Here is a 26,051-nt window from a genome sequence, read left to right as displayed (position 1 = left end):
GCCATGAGGATTTACTGGATACTTTAAATAGTATGCCCCATATGAACAACCTGTGAGAAATACACACATTTAAATTCAGGATACCGTAGGGTGGAAAACCAGCTCTTGCCTGTCTGATAGTTTTTACTTGCCCTCTTTTCATTGGCAGAGCTGTCTATAGGAAGAAATAAGAAGACTCGATTATATTCTACAACCTTCTGCTCTGCAAAAAGGGTACCACAAAGACACACGTAGTCTATTTTAAATATAGGTGTGTTAAAAAAATTTCATTCAATATTGTAAAGTTAAAAAAAAAATTCATTGTAGAATGCCTTTAAAATACACTAAAGCCCTCTGATACTAGAATTCCATGAAAATAAGGTATCATTCACATAATTTATGTTCTTTCACGTTGTCTCAAGCATCAGAATGTACAAAGGAAGGTAAGAAAACTTAAATTGACAGCTAAACCTGTGAAAAAAAAGTATTTTTCCAAGATCCCTACTGATCTCTGCAAAGATGTTGAAACTTCACAGATTGCTAAATAGCACTCCAATTCATCTTTAGTACCCTCAAAAGCCACTATAAAAAATACAGGGATTAGAATATTCTAAAACATGTTTTTCCCTTCCCCAAAGAGATTTGAGATCTAATTCTGAATATAAGAATCTAGAGAGAAGAAAAAAAAGTCTGTGCTATTGGTGGGTCCCCAAGCTTTTGATAAAGGTTTCTCAAGGAACACCATCATCAATGATTGTTTAGAGAGTAACTGATTTAGAAATACTGCTTCTGGGCTGGAAGCAATGTTTTGTACAATAATATTCTGCCACATTTTGTATTTATTAAGCTCTCCTACTTTACCACAGGTATTAAAAAGGCTTGGTCACTGCAAGAACCTAGGAACAAGGTTGTTGTTGGTTTCTTCTTTTATTTAGCTGGAGATTAGTTAAGAATAAGACACATTTTTTAAAAAGAGGGCCTGACACAGACACTTTTGCCAAGTTGACTCTACTCTAAAAAATGCTGACCTGGGACAGCTCCAAGACTGAAGATCTGTCTTGCCAGAAAATCTGATGTGCCCTCCAAGTACACATAATCCTTGAAACTCTAGCACTGAAGATGAGGCTCCAGAGCCATGTGAGGTTGAGGCTAGGATAATGAAAGGGACACGAAAGAGGACACAGCATGGTGGAACTATGGGTCCCTCTTTTCACATGCTCCTGAAACCTTGTGCTTCCTGACCCTGTAAAGGTCCATCAAGGTCTTAACCTGATGTTTCTGGCAGCTTTTATCAACTGACTTCATTATTCATTATAAGCAGAATCCTCTGTTATCTGATGACAAATTAAACAAGAGGAAGAAGTAGTATCTACCAGATAGTGAAAGCAGCTTCTGTCTTATTCACTATTACTCCTCCTTAGCACAAAGACTGGCACATGTAGACATTCTACAACTGGTTGTGAATGCATGTTTTTTTCCTTGGATGCCTTGGACAAGTAATTTCATTAAGGACAGAGCACATATATGGCCACACATTATGTAAGCATACATGGATATACACATACCATATCAATAATATCTATATATTCTAAAAGGATTTCAAGAGTGAAAAGAGAAATGGGATATTTGAACACAATCTAAGGACTTCATTAAATTGATATAGATTTTAAAGGCAGGTTAAAAATGGAATGTTCTAGCTTACTTCAGGTTTCCTTACAGTAACATCTCATGAGAAGCATGGCATGAATTCACAGCAAAGTGAATGTGAGTTTGATTCCTGATTTATTTTGGACCTCCTTGATAAATATATGATTATTTCTACTAAAAGAAATAAAAATTTTAAATAGTCATTGAAATCACAAACTATGAATGATCCAGAATCTCAAAGAATTTAGAACGATAAAATAAATGGTAAACATATTTCTCATTCCACAACTTGCTATGGATGGTTCAAAGAATCATATAGCAATTTGGGACTTTATATAATAGAAATAATCTTTATTCTTCTCCGCATGTTTGTTCATGAGTCAGGAAAAAAATAAATTCAAGGTAGGTAATAAAAATCCATTTTTTTTTCTCACAAAAATAAGATCACTGAGCCTCTTGCAATAAAGTATCAGTGACCCTCATTGTGCATATCTTTTCCTGGAGGAGATGCAAAAACATGGCAGGACTCACAAAGACATTTGAAATAAACAGGCATGGAAAATATTGCCAATCAGCAGAGAAACTGACAGACGACTCTGGTCTTACGGGGGCTCTTGATTATAGCTATAGCTCTGGAGCATCACACAAATATATCTGTGCATATATCTAATATGTGACTGTCAAAAAGAAACTTGAAAAAGTTGGACATGATTTAGCAAATGAATAACAACAAAAACAAAAACAATATATAGACTGCATATGTGTCTTAGTCTGCTTGAGCTGCCATAACAAAATACCATGGTCTGGGTGGCTGAAACAACAGAAATAAATTTCTCAAAATCTTGGAGGCTAAAAGCCCAAGATCAAGGCCACCAGCGAGCTGTCTTTCTGCTTGCAGATGGCTTCCTTTTCACCATGTTCTCACATGGTAGATAAAGGAATAGCTTTCTGGTGTCTCTACTTAAAAGGGCATTAATCACATTATGAGGGCACCACCCTCAAGACCTCATCTAACTAATCATCTCTCAAAGGCCCAATTTCTAAGTATTATCAGGTGTTAGAGCTTCAATATGTGAATTTGGGGAGGAGGACATATTCAGTCGATAACAGCATGTATATAGGTATGCCTACAAAATGGACCTATTTTATCATATTAAGTTGACATGATCCATCATGGTAAGTATGCAACTTATTTAAAATTTGAAGATGTCTCTTATTAAGGATAACCATGTATTATCCAGATATAGAATACCAAGTATTAATCCAGGTAAGAGGAAGATTAAAATGGAATCCACAATAATTGGGAGATTCTGATTCTAATAGGAAGAAATAATTACATACATTTGGCAGCTAAAAAAAATCACGCTCAAAAATTAAAGGATGGCCATGAAGTACTTTGCAAATTGAAGTAAAGTGAATAACAAAATAAAGAAAATAGTTCTATTAGGATGCAAAAATTCATTCTTTCTGGCCTTTCTTGAACAATATAAAGTTCAGTAACTATTTTATCTATTTTGGGGGGGTTATTATATTATCTTGGAGAAGGCAACGGCACCCCACTCCAGTACTCTTGCCTGGAAAATCCCATGGATGGAGGAACCTGGTGGGCTATAGTCCATGGGGTCGCTAAGAGTCAGACACGACTGAGTGACTTCACTTTCACTTTTCACTTTCATGCATTGGAGAAGGAAATGGCAACCAACTCCAGTGTTCTTGCCTGGAGAATCCCAGGGACGGGGGAGCCTCATGGGCTGCTGTCTATGGGGTCGCACAGAGTTGGACACAACTGAAGTGACCTAGCAGCAGCAGCAGCATTATATTTTCTTGCCTTTTCTTACTTATTAATTCTATTTCTTGTAAGTTTCTTGGGCAGTATGGTACTCTTGTTTTAATTTTTTGTTTATCTCCTTCCCCAAACCCAGTACTCTTTAGTTCATATATTATGTTTTAATATGGAATGTTAATTCTATAACTAATGATCTTGATTTTAAACTAAATGCTCCTAAGACTAGGACCTAGGACAAAGAATGCAGTTGATATTTGTAGAGTTTCCATAACATCCACACAGAGAAAGCCAGAACTATAGCTAGAGAAAAGTTTATATCCAATTACTCCTTTTCAACTAAAAAAGGATGAAAATTCTCAGGAAAATAAAAGTAAACACCTACTCTTATCACCTTGTCTTTAAGGCTCAGAAATGCTGAAATTGCCTTTGCTAGATGGGGTACCAGGGACACTGAAAACTGAGGAACTAGAGCCCTTTCCTCTATCCTTCCTTCAAAAAAGTTTTATTGAGCAGCTGTGCCAGACACCAAGCATACAAAGATAAACAAAATATAGCCCCTGTTCTCAAGAGTCTGACATTCCAGTGAAGATTGATGGTTAATCAGGGAGAAAATGGTGCAATTGGGAGTTCCTTTGGGAATACAGAGGATGGGCACTTAAGTCAGACTGGAAGAGTCATAGAAAGTCTCCCGTGAAGGAGGTGCTATCTGTGTCGGCCCCCGAATGACAAATAAACGAAGGCTGGGTAGCATGGCGGAAGTGAGCCTCAGTGACTTGCCTGGCAGGAAAGCCTATCAAGCTTTAGATAAAAAGGTCAAGACCTTTAAAAATTTACATTTTGGTTTGCTCAGTCTTTCACCCGTCAGAGGCTCAAACAGTCCCTCTGTGAAGTCCAACTCCTGAAGAGCAGAGTTAACGTCCTTATTCTCCAGACACGTACCTTTGACATACAGTCCACCACAAAACATCAGTGAGCCAAACCCCATTTTCCCTAGCATGTCTCCTCAGAACTCCCCTTCAAAAGTGTTCTTGAATTTTTTTGCTTGTTCTCACCAATAAACACTGAGAGAGATTTTGTCAGTTGTAAGGGAAGATGGCCACTAAACGAATCCTATGAAGCATGTATCTCCTTTGCATACAATTTAGCATAGAATAGCCACCTATTCTGCTTTCAGATATGACAGAATCCCATTTCATTCTTGCTGTGTTTATTGCATAACAGTATCATACTCCACTATAAAAACAGGAGGAAATCATTACTTCACATATGTATTTTCAAAACTTGGAACTTAAAAAGCTTTCAGCTATGGTCTCAGAGTACAGTGTTCATTCTTCTGATAATACTTATGGGTTAAAATATATTTCTTATATTTACTAATATTATTCTTGATTTAAAAATGAAGTGATTATGGTAGCATTCATGTTGGTTCTCAAAGAGCGCACAGACTACTGAGTAGAATATACTTTTAAAATTTGCTAATAAGAAATTATAACTTTTAAAAATACACCCTGCTTCATAGATATTGTTTGCAGAGGTCTATTTTACACATTCAAAAAAATCCTTTCCTCTTTCTGCTGAAAATTGTCTACCAAGATGCCAAAAAGAGCACAGAAGACTTCTGATCGAGCATTGTTCACGCTGAATGAGGTGGGAGGTGACATGGACCGAAAGAATCCAGGACACTGAAGAGCCAGAACATCAATTTTGAAGTTAGAAGATTCTAATTCAAGACTCAGTTCTTCCTTCACTAATGCCTTTGCCTCATGTAGACAATAGGAATAATAATCATGGTCGATTAAAATGTTCTAAGGTCTGAGTCCTTTGAAGAATGTAAAACACCTCAAAATACAATAATCCAGTATAATTATTAGTAGTGATGTAAAACTATTTTCCTAGGAAAGTGTGGACAGTGACTTCTGTGAAATTGCCCTGGGAAGTCTGTTGTGTGAATTAGACATTGGAATGGAAGAGACGATTGGAAAAGGATTAGAGTAATTGAAACTTCAAATCAGTTAAAAATCATAGCTAACCCAATGATCCCATAAATTCAATTTTTTTTGCAAGATGATAGAGGGTCTCACTTAAAAATTAAATGACTTAATTTTTAATACCTTACCAGAAGAACTCTCTATCCAATAAATGCCTTGGATATAATATAGAGAGAATAAAATGATCATATCAGGCAGTTCTTTGCTATATTCTTCACTTTCGGGAAAAAATATTTTCATTTGAAAGTTGGAGAAGGAAATGGCAACCCACTCCAGTGTGATTGCCTTGAGAATCCCAGGGACGGGGGACCATGGTGGGCTGCCATCTATGGGGTTGCACAGAGTCGGACACGACTGAAGTGACTTAGCAGCAGTAGCGGCAGCAAGAAGAAAAAACAATGAAATTCTACTAGTACAATTATTCCTCGGATTTTCTCAAATATTAATATGCTGCTGCTAAGTCACTTCAGTCGTGTCCGACTCTGTGCGACCCATGGACTGCAGCCTACCAGGCTCCTTCGTCCATGGGATTTTGCAGGCAATAGTACTGGAGTGGGGTGCCATTGCCTCCTCCCAAATATTAACATATCATATGGTTAATTGCTGTGGTGGCTCAGACAGTAAAGAATCTGCCTGCAATGCAGGAGACCTGGATTCGATCCCTGGGTCAGGAAGATTCTCCTGTATTCTTGCCTGGAGAATCCCATGGACAGAGAAGCCTGGTGGGATCTATGGGGCTGCAAAGAGCTGGGCATGACTGTGACTAACATCAGTGCATCTGTAAGCCCTACACAACATTAACAAGCCACTATAAGGCTGTTTTTTTTTTTTTTAACTTATAAAATATTCTTTCCACTGTTGCTTTACAGCCATTAAAAACAGAGAAGTATATGTAAGACATTTAGAAGTTCTCTAAAAGTGACTTAGAGAACAGCACTAATCAGATGGTAGGTTCCTGTTATATATGTACATAACATACTTCTAGAAGGGGCTGGAAGAATGCATGCCAGCCGCAGAGAGCACTTTTCTCTAGTGAAGGGAGTGTGTCTACAGCAATAAGGAATGGTGACTTTGACATTTTGCTTTGAACGTTAATGTTTTATTTGAATTTTTGAAATAATTACTACTTGTGTTAAAAAAAAAAAATACAGAGAGGTAAACCACCGTAGGAGACATTTATGCTTACTCACATTTTCAATTCTGCTTTCTGACAGTGACTGGACTTCTGCAGTGGTTATAAATGCTGTCTTTCAAAAATACAGTAATCAAAACATGAATATCTAATAAACGTTTTCAGAAGTACAGCTTAATTCAATTATGCCTGGAATGCATCACCCATGTTTAGACAGAGGATAGAACAGGCGTGCTTCAGTTCATTCGCTGAAATGGCACAACATGTTGCTTTGGCATGGTCACTCCTGATGGATTAATGTGAGCAGGCCAGGTGTGATTTATCTTACTGAGCTGCTCCACTTCACCAGAAACAGTGTTCACCATTTTAGGCCTTTAAAAAAAATTGTGTGACTTGTGTCTGAAAAACCCCAAGAAGATGAAAACATTCAACCATTTACTTGCTAAGTCAAGGCTGGTGCTCTTTAAAAAGCTGGCTGACCAATGACCCTTTAATTACGTTAGCAGGCCTAAGTTACGACAGAAGGCCTGTCAGCAGATTTTATTTACAATCCTTGAGGAAAAGTCCTGTTGCTGTTTTCACTTCATACAGAAGATAAATCTGCAGAAGGAAATATTTGGCAGTGCTTCAGATGTCCCCTGTCTGGTGATACTGATAATGCAGTTCTTTTTCTTGATGATGGTAGCTTTTATTCTATAATGCTGGATCATTCATGTAGACCATCATGCCCCAACCCACTGTATTCATTGACTGAACAGACATAATTTATGCAATTATCTGAATTGGTTAACCTTTTCTTTTACTGTAAGCTTAGAAGTTGGCTATGGGCAGATTTTGGGCGGAATTCTATTGTTGAAGGGTGTCATGCTCCACGTGGCATATCTATAAAAACTGTCTTTCATTCAGATAAAAGGCTAGCTGCCCTGAATAAAAAACATTGGCAATTACAGGTAATTCACTAATATTTATCATGTTTTAAAAGGAATGTTAAAGTATCATGTGGACAACTAACACATAGATATAAAGTGATTTTTTTCTTTTTACTAATAGCATCAGATTCACATAATCTTTGATAGCTTCCAAATAAAATTTTTGTTTGTGTAAGAGTCTTTATCTAAAAAAATCTTCCAAATAAAAATGTCCCCAGAGAGCTGAAACATACACTTTTTTTTTCCTTCTACTAGCAAGGAAAAATCAATATGACTTGAGATCTCTAAATTGTGCTCCTGAGCATGGGAACAGCATCCCCAAAATAACATAGGTTCTGAAGTCCCTGAAAAGTCTATCAAAATTGCCCAAAGCAACAGGTGAAAGTTGCCTGAATAAATATTTGTAAAGTAAATATGCTGGCTTTGTTTGGACTAATTCTCATGGGTGAAGCATTATCTTGCATAATACAGCTGAGTTGTATAACCAATATATGGTATAAAATTATACACTTGGGCACAGGTCCCATCTACTGCTTATTCACAACTGTAATGAAAGAGATTGAGGAGAAGATTAATAAAATAAAAATGCATGTACTCACTGTGTTAAAATTTGGAAAGAGCCCAACAGCAGAATTACTGTCCACTGGAAATGACATAAACGGTTTGATATCCAGTGAAGGCTGCATCATCAGGGTAGGTGTGCGCACAAGAGCAGGAAGGGTAGTAGTATGGCATGTACTGCCTGCCAGGAACAAAACAAAAATGAATGTAACCTCTTGCTCATATCCATCTCCCTCCCCAACTTAAAGCACAAAAAGAAGACCGCTGAGCTGCAACCTGCAAGCAAGAGCTATGCTAAGTCACTGGACATGACTTAGCAACTAAACCACCACAGAGTTATGCTGGCAGTCAGCAAATGGCACAGGAGAAAATACTGTTAAAAAGGGTCTTCTTGCTCAATGTCTAAGACAGTGATACACGATGCTTCCCTATGGTAAAGGCCAGGGCTGCTAAGACTCTGCTGAGATACACAGTACACAGACCCGGATGGCATGTGGGGCAGAATATCATCCTCTTGTTCAACTCTTGCCTCCAACTGGCCAAAAAATGTAGGCGAGAGGAGGGGAGGAGCCTCCTGAAGCCAGATGCTCTTTATTGTTCATAATTATTGACTGGCCAGTGGGAGCGTTTTATGCAAATCAGAGATAGGCATAGGGTTTTCACCCAAGGAAGAAACCCTGGACTCATAGTTATGGTCTACTTCCAAGAAAGTTATCACTTGGACAATTTGTTCTCTAAAAACACAATTAGAAGGTTGTCCTTAGTCTAGACACTGGAGAGTTAGAGAATCCAAACAGGGTGATGATGTGGCAAGGTTTTGGAGGGACACAGAGGAGTTGGAACCAAATTTTTTATTTCACCTTTTATTTCTAATAAGCCTTGTATTATTTTAGTAACTATCCCTTTAACAATTCTATTAGTTGTCTTTATATAGCTGGTATAACCTGTCTGTAGGAGACTTAAAACACTCCTTTCCACCATTAACACATGTTTTTCTTTAGTCTGTAGTCTCTACATACTGTAGATCAGTAACTGCTGGTGCAGGTGGCTCTCTGGGAGACAGGCTCTGATATGCCCTTTTTAAACAAAATATGACAGGCATGTGAAGATAAAATTCACACACTTAGAGTGTACAATTTAATGATTTTCAGATATTCAGAGTCCTGTGCAACCAGGACCATAATCAATATTAGATTTTCATGATCCCTAAAAGAAACTCCATATTTATCAGCAGTCACTCTCACTTTCTCCCAATGCCTGCAGCTCTTGGTAGCCACTGATCTACTTTCTGTCTCTACAGATCTGTCTTTTCTGGACATTTCACATAAATGAAATCACATGATATGAGGTTTTTTGTGACTGTTTTCTTTTACTTGGCATGCTTTTAAGATGCATTCATGTTGTAGCATGTATCAGAATGTCATTCCTTTTTAATGATTAATAATATTCTATTGTAGATGTACCATTTTTTATTATTTAGTCATCAGTTGATGGATATTTGGGCTGTTTCCACTTTGGGGCCATTATGAATAATGCTGATATGAACGTTTGTTTATAAATTTTTGTGTGACAATGTTTTTAGTTCACTTAGATATACACCTAAGAGTGGAACCAGAGATTGTTGGGTCATATGATAGTCAAATGGTTTAACCTTTGGAGAACTTTCAGACTGTCTTGCAAAATGGCCAAACCATTTTATACTACCACTAGCAGTGTATGGGAGAAGGCGATGTCACCCCACTCCAGTATTCTTGCCTGGAAAATCCCATGGACAGAGGAGCCTGGTAGGCTGCAGTCCATGGGGTCACTAAGAGTCAGACACGACTGAGTGACTTCACTTTCACTTTTCACTTTCATGCATTGGAGAAGGAAACGGCAACCCACTCCAGTGTTCTTGCCTGGAGAATCCCAGGGACAGGGGAGCCTGGTGGGCTGCCATCTCTGGGGTCGCACAGAGTCGGACATGACTGAAGCAACTTAGCAGCAGCAGCAGCAGTGTATGAAGGTTCCAGTTTTCTCTGACATGCTGATAATGTGCTGTGCTTAGTCACTCAGTCATGTCTGACTCTTTGGAACTCCATGGACTGTAGCCCACCAGGCTCCTCTGTCCATGGAGATTCTCCAGGCAAGAACACTGGGTGGGTTGCCATGCCCTCTTCCAGGGACTCTTCCCAACCCAGGGATTGAACCTAGGTATCTCGCATTGTGGGCAGATTCTTTACCATCTGAGCCACCAGGGAAGCCCAAGAATACTGGTCTGGATAGCCTATTCCTTCTCCAGGGCATATTCCCAACCCAGGAATTGAACTGGTGTCTCCTGCATTGCAGGCAGATTCTTTATCAGCTGAGCTACCAGGGAAGTCCTGCTGCTGCTGCTGCTGCTGCTAAGTTGCTTCAGTCGTGCCCGACTCTGTGCGACCCCATAGACAGTAGCCCACCAGGCTTCCCCATTCCTGGGATTCTCCAGGCAAGAACACTGGAGTAGGTTGCCATTTCCTTCTCCAATGCATGAAAGTGAAAAGTGAAAGGGAAGTCGCTCAGTCGTGTCCGACTCTTAGAGACCCCATGGACTGTAGCCCACCAGACTTCCCCATCCATGGGATTTTCCAGGCAAGAGTACTGGAGTGGGGTGCCATTGCCTTCTCCGAGGGAAGTCCTATAGGACCACAAATAAATACATGCCTAAAATTGCCCGTTGACTTCAAGGAGAAATGAACAACATGGGAAAATGCTCTGACTATTAAAATTTCCATCAGTCTTTTTTCATAGTGTCTCAGAATAGCTAAAATTTTTATTTCAGTGATTTTTTTTTTTGGTAATGAATTTCCTTAATAAATTCTGCATCATTTTTCAAATCATTCCAGAACACTATTGGCAATAGTGTTAAAAGACTGTCATACCTTATTTACATTGATCCTAAAAACAGGAAAAATGAGAAGGGCGTCTAAAGCATTTATCCCTAATGGCAACTCTTTAGGTCAATCCATGCATTAGGGAATATAGAGTAGGACTCAGCAAAAAGAGAATCAGCTAAAAGTATAGATCAAACAGAGATGTTCTTTTTTTCCCTAACGTCAAAGTAAATACTCTATATATTTTTTTCACTTAAAAAAGTTCCTTCTTTATTTGATATATATTTGACTATCTGTGATGTGCAAGGCCCTACAAAGTAAATACTTCGATCTCAACCGGGTATTCACATAACCACCTTGCATTTAATTACACATCATTCTTCGGATTAGGTAATGTTACATTCCTTGCTAACTTCAGAGCTTGTAGATCCAAGATGATGTATTATATCAATGTGTCAGATGCTACAGAGGCATTTACTAAAATATTTATCTTAAAAGCTTTGCTTCAAAATCTTAGCTAAGTTGAAAGACAGATATTTCTTATATTAGATCAATGGCCTTTTACAATTTATAGCTATTATAGTTGTCAAAAGCCTAAAGTATAAAAGTATACAGTATACTTATAGCTGCCTGTTAAAAAAGAAAAGACCTAAAATGGAGTCACTTGTGCTAGTACCTAACCTAACTGCAGTTACAACCTAGGAATGTAAACCTACCCAAGAATGTAATCCTAACCAGTTACAGTGGGATCTTCTGGTGAGCACCAGTGAGGCAACTGGTCACATGGGCCCTCTCCATCAACCAAAGGAAGATGCGGTAATCTTTCACACAGACCCCTTCTGTCCCCCATAGATAGGTTATTTAGGTTTGAAATAATCCCTTTTGTTTATGATTTTCTTGCCATGCCTTTAAAAATCATCAACTACAAATTGTCATTTGCCGTTGGCACTTGCCATCCTCCTCTACAAGGATTAAATCAGGTGCTGGCTGTCGGTGCTAACTTGCAGCATCCCCCTGAAAGGAGCTCAGAGTAGAGAGTAGAAGTGACGTGCTCTGTGCTCTGAGAAAATCTGCCAGAACAGGTCTTCAGACAGACATTTTCAGGACCTGATTTTTTATAAGGCCAATTCTTGCATCTCCTCATAACTAGAAAAGCACTAAAATCCTTCATGGTGATGTTGATTCCTCATGACTAGCAGAAACCTTCTGCAAAAAATATTTATGTGACTGCATGCACTCCCCCTTCACCAAAAGGACATATGCACTGACTTTCCCCCATACCTCTTGGAAGTAGTTTCTCAGAGCTATCTGAATTGCTGTCTCCGGGGCTATAGTCTTCATTTTGCCCCAAATAAAAGTTAACTCACAACTCTCACATTGTGTGTTATTTTTAGGTTGGCAAAATCTTCCCGTTCTTTTGCCTATTCACTGCGGGGATGCTGTCTGATGCATGAATCGTTCAATAAAACCAATTAGATCTTCAACATTTACTCAGTCGACTTCTGTCTTTTAACATGCCCAATGAACAAATGTATAATTATTTTGCCACTGTGGGTCTCACAAAGGGAAGCAAAATTCTTTCTCTAAGCCCACAATGGTGGCTCTGATAACACAGTAATACATGGCCCCCGAGAGCCTGCAAGAGTCACTTTGTACTAACAAACTCAAATCAAATAGACTGCAGCATGGAACTTGACAAACAGATTGCTGCATCAACAAAGGTCAGAATGCACAATGATCCCCCTTATCCAATCAAATCTCTGTGCTAATAAAGACAGGGCTTGAGAACTACTTAGCTGCCACCATTCATTAGCATAAAAAACTTAGCAGTTGTTTACCATTTCATTAGCATTTTAATGACAGACAATTTGCCATGTTAAACACAGATTGTTTTAAAGTACTGGTAGATCTTCGGAATAAATATTAACTATGCTTTCATCAATTCCCTCACCTCAACCTTGCTGTATTCACTTTTAAAACCTGCTCTTCAATATCACTTTACCAAAATTGATTGCTTCAAAGGATGTTTCTGCAAATGGAAAATGAGTAGAATAAACTGCACATTTTACACAAGTTAGTTTGAGTTTTGACCTCTCTGTCATCTTATTCCAGATTTTGCTGCTGCTGCTGCTGCTGTTGCTGGGAAACATTTCTCCTCACCTCAGGATGTCCAAAAGTCAGTGGGAGACACAAGCAGCAATTGGACCAAAATGCATTGCACCCTGCAAGAAAGTGCTTAATTTTTCTAAAACTCAAGAACTCACTGAGGAACAAAAAGATTGAAAATATAATGAGCAGGTATTTCAACACAAAGGGTGGTATAATGTTCCTATTATGATGCTATTCTCATGGGACAGAGCCAATACTGTCTTTTATACCAACAATTTGGCATTTATGTAAAATACTTCCTATGTGTATTTCTGTCTCAAAGCTTAGTATATAATCTTACATACATCATAATAAATCGAGTCATAATAGGGATCCACCTTATTTGAAAATAAGGCTTTTTATATCACACTATAAATATACATTTATTTATATCAAATTCCTTTGAACACCTCAAAGATCTAACAGTCACCACTCTCACTGTAGAAATTACACACATCCCTATATTCTCCCATAAGAATGCAGTTAGCTCTCTCTCATAAATTTCATTTTGATGGTAAAAGCCAAAAGTTGTATTCATTGTACTGTGAAACCAATAATATGTGAAAATCAACTCACTACTGCCTCTGTAACATAATAGGTGCCTTATTATGTCAATGGATTATGCTATAATCCAGCACAATAAAACCTCAGTTGAGGACCTGGTAATACTGGAAATATCTGCTGTAGTCTTTGACCTTTAGAAACAGACCTCTGAAGGTCTATTCAGGTTTTAGCTAGAGGTTCTTCTTTATAGAACAAAATACAAACAAACAAAACACCTAATTTTTAGAGGGTATGCCAGAGACAAAGAAAATCTGCTTGGAGAAGCATTCACAGAATGAAATAAAATCTACATCTGTAACCTGTAGCAGGAGTTCCCTCTGATGCCATTATTACAATATGTATGCTTGCTTTAGTGAGTACTGAAATAAAAGAGTTCACGTACTATAAAAATCTATTAGGTAGAGACAATGTGGATTATAGAATTCACAAAGATTTCTTTAAAGAAATTAAAAGGAGCGGCATTTCAGATTTTCCACTAAACTCAGATTTTTGTTTCATCTCCTTTCTAGCTTTGGTGCCCCTTATGTTGAGTAATTTTCCCTTTTGCCAGGACAATCACCAATCAACAGCTCCTCCTCTCCTTTCCTCATCCTTTCCATTGTTTTATCATTCTGCCGTGTAAGAAAAACAAGAAACAAAGGGTGGAGGAGGGAACAACGTGAATAGTGTATGTGACTAATAAATGATTATGCTTCTGAAAAGGCCACACGGCGTAGTAAACAGAGATCACATTTTTATAGTGTCTGTACTAGGCACTATCCTTAGCACATTACATATGTGTTTTTACATATAAGTGTATACCATATCCATATATACTCATTTACATATAAAATTATGTATTTATATCATATCACATATCACTAATATATTATTATTAAATATATACTTAATGTATATTAAATGAGTATATGCACAATTATGTTCACAAAGGTACTTACAATAATCCCATGAACAAACTACTGTTACTAAGCCCTATTTTATAGATGGGAAACTGAGGTACAAAGAGGTTAAGACCGATCGCACATAGTTTGTACAAAAAGGAGCCAGGATTCAGACCCAGGAAAGTTGACTACTTAATTCTGTTTTTACTACTATGCTATGGTAACAGAATTGAATATCTGAGGATATCTCAGTTGTATAGACACATTCTCTAGTTGTAGATAGAAACATCAGCAAACTATGAGATTTAAAATCTAGGATTTCCTTTGCATCTAGGAACTATTAAAAACTTTTATTTGAGCTCAATGTAGTATTAATACTGAAATAACTAAAATATATAAGATTTTTTAATGCTCTATCAGTTCACTTCAGTCACTAAATCGTGTCCAATTCTTTGCAACCCCATGGATTGCAGCATGCTAGGCTTCCCTGTCCATCACACATTTATCTAAAAATAACCTTCCCCAAATAACAGCATTATTTAATTCAGTAAATACTTATAGAAGATCAACTGTACAGGCATAATGCTGATAGGAAGTATAAATTGAGTCAGAATTTAATTGCAAAGAGATAATAAAAAAATAATAACTGCCATTTAATGAGATTCTACTCTATGCTGGGTACTGTGCTAGTGATTTGTGGTCCTTATTTTATGAAATTATAACACAACTCTATGAGGTTGGCATTATTATCTCCATTATACAGTTGAGAAAGGTAAGGCTTAGAGTGATTAAGATCATTAAATATGTGGTAGGGCCAGAGTCCAAACTCTTGTTTGTTTAACTCTAAAGCCCATGCCATTATTCCAAAGAGTAGGCTATTTATAAAGTTATGTGGAAAAGATTCTTGTCATCAAATACATAGAGAAGATGCTGGTTTCAACAAAATCTGAAATGGTTCTTTGCTAGAAAACATTTTGGAGTTTTTAATACACCAATAGGTACTATGAATGTCTAGGGAGATATAGCTTCTCCCCTCAATTTGAGAATGAATCAACCCTTTTTATTTTCACAGGGGTCTGGGATAACCACGATACTATGGCAAATCCTTTAGGCAACGCTGTTTTGTATACACTAAAAGCACCTATTTAGGAGAACACTGATGACTTTCAGGTCTACCATTTTCTTGCTATATGACCTTAGACAAGTGATTTTACTTCTGTAGACCCCTATACCTGCATTGAAGGACTGGTAGGAGAACTAATGGAGATCCTTCTATACAAGGGACTTAACCCTGTGCCTAACACCTATCAAGTGTTCATTAAGCTTCAGTTACTGTAGTTAGGAACCATTCCTATCCCTTGACACTATGCCATATCTCTGGAGAGCATAAACAGTTAAATCCATCAATACTTATAAAAGGTGAGATATGTCAGTGGTCATATATTATTAACAAAATTTTAAGGAGGCTCCAGTGAGAAAGAAATTAGATCTGGTTAGGAGCTGGGTTCATAAATATTTCCATAGATGAACTATCTCATAAGATAAACCTGAGGAATGGTTAATATTTTGAGAGGTGGGTATGGGAGAATGGTGAAAGGGACCGCATAAACAAAAAGCATAGAAATATGTGTTAAAATTTAAAACTTGCTTAGGCACTCAGGAATTCTTACTGTTTCTGGATCAGAAGGTCAACAGTAAAGAAAAAAGCAGAACATCTTTGTGACCTTGGAGTAAGCAAAAGTTTCTTAAACAGTAAACAAAAAAGTGATAATTATGAATGAAAAACATAAGTATAGTTTATTAAGAATAAGAATGTAAGGATAAGACACAATCAAGGGAATGGGAAGACCATTCAGAGAGTGTGAGATAATATTGACAATATACACATTTTGACAAAAGACTTGAATCTAGAATAAAGAACTCCTACAGATCAGTAAGAAAAAGAACACAGTTGGAAAGCTGGGCATAAGACTTGAATGGACAGTTCACAAAAGTAGACACTAAAACAGCCTATAAACATATAAAAAGCACCTGACTTTATTAGTCATTCAGTTCAGTTCACTTCAGTTGCTCAGTCGTGTCCAACTCTTTGCGACCCCATGAATCACAGCACGCCAGGCCTCCCTGTCCATCACCAACTCCCAGAGTTCATTCAGACTAACGTTCATCGAGTCAGTGATGCCATCCAGCCATCTCATCTTCTGTCATCCCCTTCTCCTCCTGCCCCTAATCCCTCCCAGCATCAGAGTCTTTTCCAATGAGTCATCTCTTCGCATGAGGTGGCCAAAGTACTGGAGTTTCAGCTTTAGCATCATTCCTTCCAAAGAACACCCAGGGCTGATTCCTTTAGAATGGACTGGTAGGATCTCCTTGCAGTCCGAGGGACTCTCAAGAGTCTTCTCCAACACCACAGTTCAAAAGCATCAATTCTTCGGTGATCATCTTTCTTCACAGTCCAACTCTCATATCCATACCTGACCACTGGAAAAACCATAGCCTTGACTAGATAAACCTTTGTTGGCAAAGTAATGTCTCTGCTTTTTAATATGCTCTCTAGGTTGGTCATAACTTTCCTTCCAAGGAGTAAGCGTCTTTTAATTTCATGGCTGCAATCACCATCTGCAGTGATTTTGGAGCCCCCCAAAATAAAGTCTGACACTGTTTCCACTGTTTCCCCATCTATTTCCCATGAAGTGATGGGACCAGATGCCATGATCTTCGTTTTCTGAATGTTGAACTTTAAGCCAACTTTTTCACTGTCCTCTTTCACTTTCATCAAGAGGCTTTTTAGTTTCTCTTCACTTTCTGCCATAAGGGTGGTGTCATCTGCATATCTGAGGTTATTGATATTTCTCCCAGCAATCTTAATTCCAGCTTGTGCTTCTTCCAGCTCAGCGTTTCTCGTGATGTACTCTGCATAGAAGTTAAATAAGCAGGGTGACAATATACAGCCTTGACGTCCTCCTTTTCCTATTTGGAACCAGTCTGTTGTTCCATGTTCAGTTCTAACTGTTGCTTCCTGACCTTAGGGATATTCATTAAACTATGAGATATTTATTCATACCTCATTGTAACCATTGTTACAATGTTTGTTGTAACCATTGTTTCAATGGTTACAATGAAGAAAGAAGATTATCAAGTTCTGAGGAGGATATGGTACAACTAGAACTCTTATTTGTTGTGTAAATTTTTATAATTATGTTGAAAAATGATTTAGCAATGTCTACTAAAACTGAATACACGCTTACGCTATGACTCAGCAATTCTAAGTATATACCTAATAGAAATGATCTGTACAAGAATATTCATAGCAATACTGTATATAATAGTCCCAAACTGAAAATTCACAATTAACCCATTAACAATAAAAAGAATGATTCTGGTATCTTCACATAACCTAACATTCACATAATGGAATATAGCAATAAGAAAAAATAAGAAAAAATGGTACATGGTGATATGAAACAACAAATAAACCTTGTAAATGTCATGCTGAGAAAAAGAACTAAAATAAAGAAGCATATCAACATGCTGTATGGTAGCGTTTATTTAAAGTACACAATCAGGCAACAGTAGTCTATGCTGTTTGTTAGAGTCCTGGGTATTCTTGTAGGAAGAGTAGGACGAGGTTAGGGTGTGGTGACTGGACAGGAGTATGAAAGGGACTTCCGGGATGCTGGGGATGTTCCGTTTAGTTCTGTTTCCCAGGAGTGCATGTCTGTGTACATTCATTCAACTGTACATTTACAGTATGTGCACTTTTCTATATGTTACATTTCAATAGACATTTTTAAAAAGTAATGTGTTCGATGTTATTAATTTTAGTAAACTACTTTGATACATACAGGAAAAATTCCTCCATAAGAACATCTTCAAATACTGTCAAGTCTGCATACTTTTAGGATAAATAAGTTTTTTTAAGTTATTTTTTTCTACCACCAGCTTGATTTTGCTCAAAATGATTTGTGAGAAAATAAAAGTTCCCTTTAATATTGATGCTTCCTTGATGAATTTCATAAGTGGATAGAGGAGACTGACATAGAATCCAGTGATGCCAAAGAGAAAAAACGTGTATCTTAGAACGCTGGGTCTTTAAAATCCTGACAGTTGGCAGTTTTCTGCCTGAATCTCCCTTGGGGCCGCTCAGGCTTCCCTCCAAAGTGCTTCAATAGTAGCAGCATCCTGGCAGAACGGTGAGTTTAAAAATAAATCCTTCTGAGTACCACCTTGAAGTTTATAAGCAATAATGAAGTGCTGCATCACAGAACAGCAGTGAAGCCACATCATGATAAATTTTAAGCCACAGTGTCCTCTGGGTTTAGCAGTAATATGCCAGCTTCTACACAAGATGATGAATCTTGTACTAAGATGCAACGGATGACTTTTTGGATGTGTAGCAAAACAGTACGTACAGCTCAGGGGTGGTTCATTTATATCTGAGTATTTTGTCCATGCACTGAACATCTTATATTTAAACACTGAAAAAATATCAGGAAGATTTATGTACTACAGAGTACAAAATATAATTTGATTAAACGCGTGACATACTTCATTAGCTGCAATCCTTTTTCAAAGCAGCATCAAAAAATCTGAGAATTACAGAATTTAAGTAAAGAAGACAACTAATTCACAAAAAAGTCTTAAAAACCAATTGTCTTCTTAAGCTAATTTAAATAAGTTTTTCCTGGGTTACAGTGCTCTTCCATTGTAACCCACTATGATTAGCCTGACCACACTAAAAAGGAAACACAAAGGAAAACAGAGTTCTGACAGGTGCTTTGTCAAGGTTTTTGAAATAGTTTTTAATACACCTGACTTATCAAAAGGGAATGTCATATGCTTCATTCCTAAATTACTAAGTCTTTAGAGAGGCCAAAATTATCTCCAGACAGGGCTTTACTAAAATTGTCTGAGGTCGAGACTGGATTGGGAGGTCAGTAGCCTGACGAAATTTTCTGGCAAAAAAAGACGTAGAGAGATGGTCCTGAGCTCCGTTTGCCCAGTGACTCCTGTCTATGGCGTCAAGATGCTTTCATGAGGTCTGACGCCTTTTTCGGTTACAGGATACCAAGGAACTCCTTGCTCTCCCTTTATGGCATGCTAGGGACCTACTGGCAATATGACTTATTTTAGAAACTTTCCTAAAAATACAGACTTTCCTAGGAAAGACAACTTATGTTTCTCAAACTGCTGAATATTTCTAGAGGAACTATATTCCATAAATTCTTAGCAGGAAACAATTTAGGAGTCTATCCTTCATCTTATATGAGGAAAATGGGATTAGGAGAAATTAATCCAGCATGGTAACTGTTTAATGGTAGAATTTAGAGCTCATTGCCCAGAGACACTGTTTTGAATATTTGTCTGTACAAAGATGTACAGGAATCATATACTGAAGTCTTTACATTTTTTACAAATTAGAATAGATTAGTATTCAGGCTGTTTTGTTTTTGTATATAGACTGAAATGTAGAAGCACTCATTTTTAAATGAGATTTTAATTTTAATGGCTTTATTAGTATGAATAATGGAAGAAATTAAGTAAAAGAGAAAAGCCAGTGTGGCCAAGAGCCAACATTTCTTCCCCTTTTAAAGAGCAGCAGAAGATTGGTTACAACACCTAATTTTAAATAATTATTTTAATATTGCCAATGAGTGGGAAAGAAGCGAACAACAAAACCCATTCAAACTATGCTTTAAATCATATTGCTTGGATCAATATAACTAATTAAAATAGCTGCATATAGGAGGTACACACATTTCTGCTGGTAGTTTTTATACTGCATTTCTAGCAGAATTGCTACAAAAATTCTATCTGAAAAGACACATTTTTCCAAAGAGTGGCAACTAACCTTCTATTGGAACAGATCAAAGCAGCGGGGCTTTGCGGCCTCTGGCTCTATGGTTAGGCCTCTCCTCTGCAGCTCACAGGATGGGCCCGCCTGAAGGGGCTGCAAACAGCAACTCAGGAGGTCCACACGCCGAGCTGCTGCTACAAATTCTATAGCTCCAGGACACAAAATGTTTTGCCCTCCAGTTTCAGAGAATTTCAGTCCTTGCATTCAGTGTTTAGGCCAAAGAGGGGAAAAGAAAAGAATAATGATTTACTTAATTGCCCTTTTTAAAAGATATTTTTCTCCCAGAAGCTTGCTTGATTTAAAGAAACAGAGTTAATATTTGTTCTGCCGGTGTTCTCTACTTCCACCTTGGTAGGAAAAAAAAAAAAGGTTTCCTTAGCTTAACTATTAACCAAACATTTCAAAGCTATTCAAAACCCGGTGCCCATACTAAAAAAAAAAGTTAACAGGCCCCTAGAAAACACAATTTGGGAATAAAGAGAACAGTAAAAACTGCACTAAAATCTTGTTCCCTTTTTGCATGCATATGTCATGGCTGCCATAATTATAATACACTGAAGAGAATTCAGAAAAAAAGTTCTAGCGGAGGATTATAATCATGGTGACCATCATGGACGAGGCCCCTCTTGGTCCTCTATCAGCCGGAAGCCATTTTTATCCAGGTGCAGAAGAGATGGCTTCCACCTGGCGGTATAAGTATTCCACCTGTGTAAGCAGTTATGAAAGCCACCGTTCTATCCCTGTGGAAACTGGTACGGGGTGACTAAACCTGGCCGTGCAAGGGATAGGGTGAGCAGAAACAGGGCAATGTGGCAACAATGAGGTTAGCATAGGGAAAAGGATGAGGGGGATTTGGACCGGGAAGGAAGAGTGGTAAATCTGGCTGAATTTTGCCAAGTGGACTAGAATTGGCACCAATGCCCTATTTGGAATTTCCCAACATCTCACTCCTAAAATGATTTACTTCTTTGTCATCTTCAATTATTTGGCAGAAATCTGTATAGAATGAAGGAGATCGAGGCCAAAACTGAGTGAGCAGGAACAACCTAGTTAAGCAGGGCATCTAAGTCCTTCAAACAAAGGAGCTGGGCAACTGGGAGACACCCTTATCCCGAGAAACACAGGGAATCCTCTGACCCAGGGGACGCTCGCTCTCCAAAGCATCTCTAGTACTGAGCAGAATGGCAAACCCCTGGCCTGATTTCTTGGAACTGTGCCACTGTCCGGACATCCTAGAGATTGATGCTACTTGCTTCAGTCATGCAGGCAGCTTCTGGGGCACAAGTGATATGCAAAACAGCATCAGATAAGGTCCTCTGGTGAGAGCCCAAGGAGTTTCTGCACTGGCAGTGATGCACTGTAAATGACCCTGACTGTCCCTGGGTATTATGTTTATCCTGTACCTTTATACTGCTTTCATTCTTTGGAATTTCTTTCTGGCTTCCCAAAGGACTCCTTCTCACTCCCCCAGTGAACACCGGAAGTCAAAGACATAACGCTCTTTTAATAAGGAGCCACACGGAAAGTAGGGAATTTAATTACAGCACTCATCACTTTCCTTTTCAATGATTTGCTTTCTAAGGCAACAAAGGAATGGAAATATTTTCTTTTAGAAGAATATTTGTTTTGACTCTTGGTCGCTTCTGAACTTCAAACAGCCTTTTAAAGCTCCCTTTGCTTTAAAGGACACAAATGGAAAGTAAACATTCCTAAAGATGGATCTGGTGCTCCATGCATTCAATATGACAAAGCATGTTGAAGTTTTAGTTAAAGAAAATGCAAAAGAATCCAAAGTTCCCAAATTGCACAATCTCTATTTCCAAACCTTGATTGACTTGAGTCTCTTTTTTTCCCTAACACCCACTTCCTCTGTTGTTCTCTTCTCTGACTTTGCTCTGTCTCTCTAGTCACCCCCATCCCATCTGTTTATCTTTTCTGCCTCTCACATCATCTCTCTTAGCTCTCTAATGTCTCTGAAATTTTCTGTCTCTGTCTCTGTGTATGTATGTGCCTATCTCTCTCTTTCATATCTGTCTCTCTCTCTCTCTCTCACTGCAATACTGCCAGAAAACTAGAAAGAGCTCATAAAATTTGTCATTTGCCTTATTTTGCAGCTGAAGCACATTAATTTCATTTTCAATATTTGCTTCTATAAATCAAAAGATTAATAGCAAGATGTTGCCAATATCAGGATGAATTTGTCCCCATAACAAGACAAAACAATTAAGGCTCTATCTCCAACTATGTCAAAAGCCGTCGTGTCCGTTGCAACAACTGAGGATCTTTTTACATGTGCTCACACGATATTATCTGCCACCCACATGACAGAATGGCGCAAGTTGAGAACTTAAATCTAACACAGAATTTAACGATACATTTTTACAGAAATTCACCATGTGCCTTGGGTTATACAAATACTATAACTTTTCATTGAGAGGGACAAAGTACTTTTAAGTATATCAAGTAGACTTATAAACTGTTACATGGATTACAATTATCCCATGTTTTCCTGATGAAAAAATGATCCTCAGGGATAAATGATTCCATGACAAAGCAAATATACAAAACAAAGCCAGTTATGGATCTAGAGCTAGAAAAAATTTTCTTGCCAAATCAGGTACTAACATAATAGCAAAAGGGACATTGAGCAATAGTATCTACTAAGAGTTCCCATAACACCGGGTCTCTAGGACCTTGGAAAGATTAATACATGTTGGTCTTAATCCACTCATTTTTTAGCAAGAGTCTATCGAACCCTCAGTGTTTATACCCCTAATCTACCAGTGAGGTAGAATAAAAGCAGCTGACGCTCTTTTACTTCCCAAACCACTTGAAATCCCGCTGGGGACAATGAGATAAAAACACCTTCCTCCCACCAAGAGGTTCTAAGCTCTTTCCTAATAGTAGTATTAATTCATGTTTAAAACATGACAAAACTGAAAGAAAAAGGATTTTTTAGGTGAGGCGGACTGAAGTGGTAATACTAAAACAAAAAGGAGAATTTCACAAATGTCTATTGTATCCATACAAAATACATTTATTCTCATGACAGACAACAGTGCCTCTTGAGGAGTTAAACTTACCTGGTTTCCAGAGAGATTGCTATGCTCAATGGTCTAAATAAGCGTGAAGCCATTGAGTTTATATTTAAACGAGATGGAACATTAAAAGTTTGAAATGTGCCTATCATAAAAATCTTGTGACAACATACAAATCACCCACGTTACTCAATTTTATTACAGGCTACCAGACACTATTCTATCAATCTCAATGTGAATTCTTGAGCATGTACAATCATCTGCTTAAATATACTTCTTGAAGATAATAGGAAAGAGAGAGAGAAAGGGTTCTAACATAATATGGATCATATTTTTACCTAGTAAAAATGTGAAACCAACATCAAAAGAAAAAGAAAGCATAGTTCATCAGCATAAAGGAAGTGTGGGAAGTCCGTCACATCTTCATTTTACTTATCAAAGTGACCCCGTACAACAATGTAAATAAAACAAGTTAGATATGCCAGGGTGATGTTGGTTGGGGGAGTCACAAATTAGCACATTACTCTGATACATTTTTCCTTTTCTAAACTTGGTTTTAACTGTTTTACATTTTTTGGTCATATTTTTCATGAAAAAGTTCCCAAAGGTGTAAAGGCAGATCAGTCGGCAATGCTTACCTTGGTTTTTAAGATTACAATTCACGTTCACTTCTGCACTCGAGCACTGTACGAGGTAGTAGACTGAGAGATAAATAATTTCATCATTTCAACCTGTGCTCCCATGAAATATGGTGCTAGGAAACAGCCAACACAGTGCGTCTGGACAAATCATACGTCCTGCAATTGCCGCTTAGCTCTAATTACTATTGAGGTTTGCAACTTGATTCCAGGGAGAGGGCAGACTATCTTCTGACGACACTGAACCAAATATATCCTAAAAGACTGACACTTACTTTCTTTCCTGTAATTTTTCTGAGTATCTCCCAGCTACTCAGTAACTACCACTCTGCTATGGTAAAAATTAAACCAAATCATCTGACACCCACCTATCCTTTCCAACAAAGCAATTTAATTCTCTTAGAATATGTACTTATTGCAACAATTTGGAATTTTTAGTATCACTCTGACTTGAAAGGACTGTTTGTTTGTTTTTTTTCTTTTCTAGGTGGGCAACTAAATCTTTATTTTGAAATTGCTTTTTATTTAAAAAAGGAAAATGTTCTCAAAATATGAACTTGACTTATATTCTGCCAGTCCTGAATAATTTATTTGCATACCATTAGATCCAGAAAATTTGTTTCCTTTTCTGTGGAATTTTAGGTTTAAACTAAATATTCACAATGTATAATTTAAAAAGACTAAAGCAGATAATTTGATGTGGATGCCATTAATAGGGATATTTATGCATTTCAACTCAAAAATCTAATTTCACTTATATGGGAGAATTATCATAATGAAACTAACAGTTGTGTAGGCTTGAAACTAAAATGATATATTTATTCATATATCTAACTAATTCTACTCTCCCTCTAGTGACCTCTGACCATACGATCAGAAGAATAAGGCTTCTGATATGTCAGGTTACCCAGTGTGGCTATGACCAAATGGTTATTTTGCTTTGGCACCCCACTCCAGTACTCTTGCCTGGAAAATCCCATGGACAGTGGAGCCTGGTAGGCTGCAGTCCATGGGGTCACTAAGAGTTGGACACGACTGAGCAACTTCACTTTGACTTTTCACTTCTATGCATTGGAGAAGGAAATGGCAACCCACTCCAGTATTCTTGCCTAGAGAATCCCAGGGATGGGGTCACACAGAGTCGGACATGACTGAAGCGACTTAGCAGCAGCAGCAAGGTGATGGTCACTGATACTGTTTCATTAGCTTAGTGAGTGTTTGGCTGAATGAAAGAAACTAAAAATGACTGATGTTTGCAAACGTCAGGAAGGATTTTGCACCTTTCATTGTGCAACTTGTAGCACATTTGCCAACCATGGCGAATACTTTAGTAATGATGTACAGGACAAATTACACCTACCCAAATTCAGAGATTTGGTGTATCTACTTAAGTCAGATCTGCACGGTAACGATCAGGGACAGGTAAACCCAAGGGAATAATTAGACGCAGCAATCAAGTTGGTAATTATAAAACCAGCTCTTGGAAATGGCACATATCTCTTGGCCTCAGTTGTTATGAATAACAACAACATAGGACTCTAAATGGAACACAGTATGCTAGCCCTATACTTACTTTCCCCTAAATAATAATTGTGGACTTCTTACTCAGATAATACTTAGTTCTTTAGGATTAAAATAAAATTATAGTCACTGCTGTGGTTTTCACTTTATTTTTTATTTTACAATATACCTCTCCTAAGAAAACTCTTTACTTGTAGCAATTATGTTGATGTTTCATTTAAATTATTTTTCTTTCATGAAGCTAGACAAAACATTTCATTCTTTTTCTGCCTAATCTTAAATCATGCCTGACAGTGTATTCAAAAGCAGAGACAATCGCTTTGCCAACAAAGGCCCCTATAGCCAAAGCTAGGGTTTTTCCAGTAGTCAGGTACAGATGTGAGAGTTGGACCATGAAGAAGGCTGAGCATTGAAGAATTGATACTTTTCAACTGTGGTGCTGGAGAAGACTCTTGAGAGTCCCTTGGACTGCAAGGAGATCAAACCAGTCAATCCTAAAGGAAGTCAACCCTGAATATTCATTGGAAGGA

The 26,051-nt window shown here is 37.8% G+C and overlaps 1 protein-coding gene across 9 annotated transcripts in view; it reads right to left on the bottom strand.

The window, feature by feature from the left end:
- ZNF385B (zinc finger protein 385B) overlaps positions 1-26,051 on the bottom strand; it is a 372,985-nt gene that overhangs the window by 98,141 nt on the left and 248,793 nt on the right. For 6 of the 9 annotated variants that reach the window (XM_061433976.1, XM_061433957.1, XM_061433967.1 and 3 more), the window contains one exon: positions 8,061-8,203. In XM_061433976.1, the coding sequence (XP_061289960.1) occupies positions 8,061-8,203 (143 nt within the window). Of the gene's footprint in view, positions 1-8,060; positions 8,204-20,318; positions 20,522-24,000; positions 24,212-26,051 lie in introns of those variants that run through there. The other 3 variants (XM_061434003.1, XM_061434013.1, XM_061434032.1) reach the window with 3 other exon arrangements.

This window comes from Bos javanicus, chromosome 2 (genome assembly GCF_032452875.1).
Source record: "Bos javanicus breed banteng chromosome 2, ARS-OSU_banteng_1.0, whole genome shotgun sequence".
NCBI lineage: Eukaryota > Metazoa > Chordata > Mammalia > Artiodactyla > Bovidae > Bos > Bos javanicus.
The sequence above is the reverse complement of the archived record's forward strand: the minus strand, read 5'-3'. Positions and strand labels throughout refer to the sequence as shown.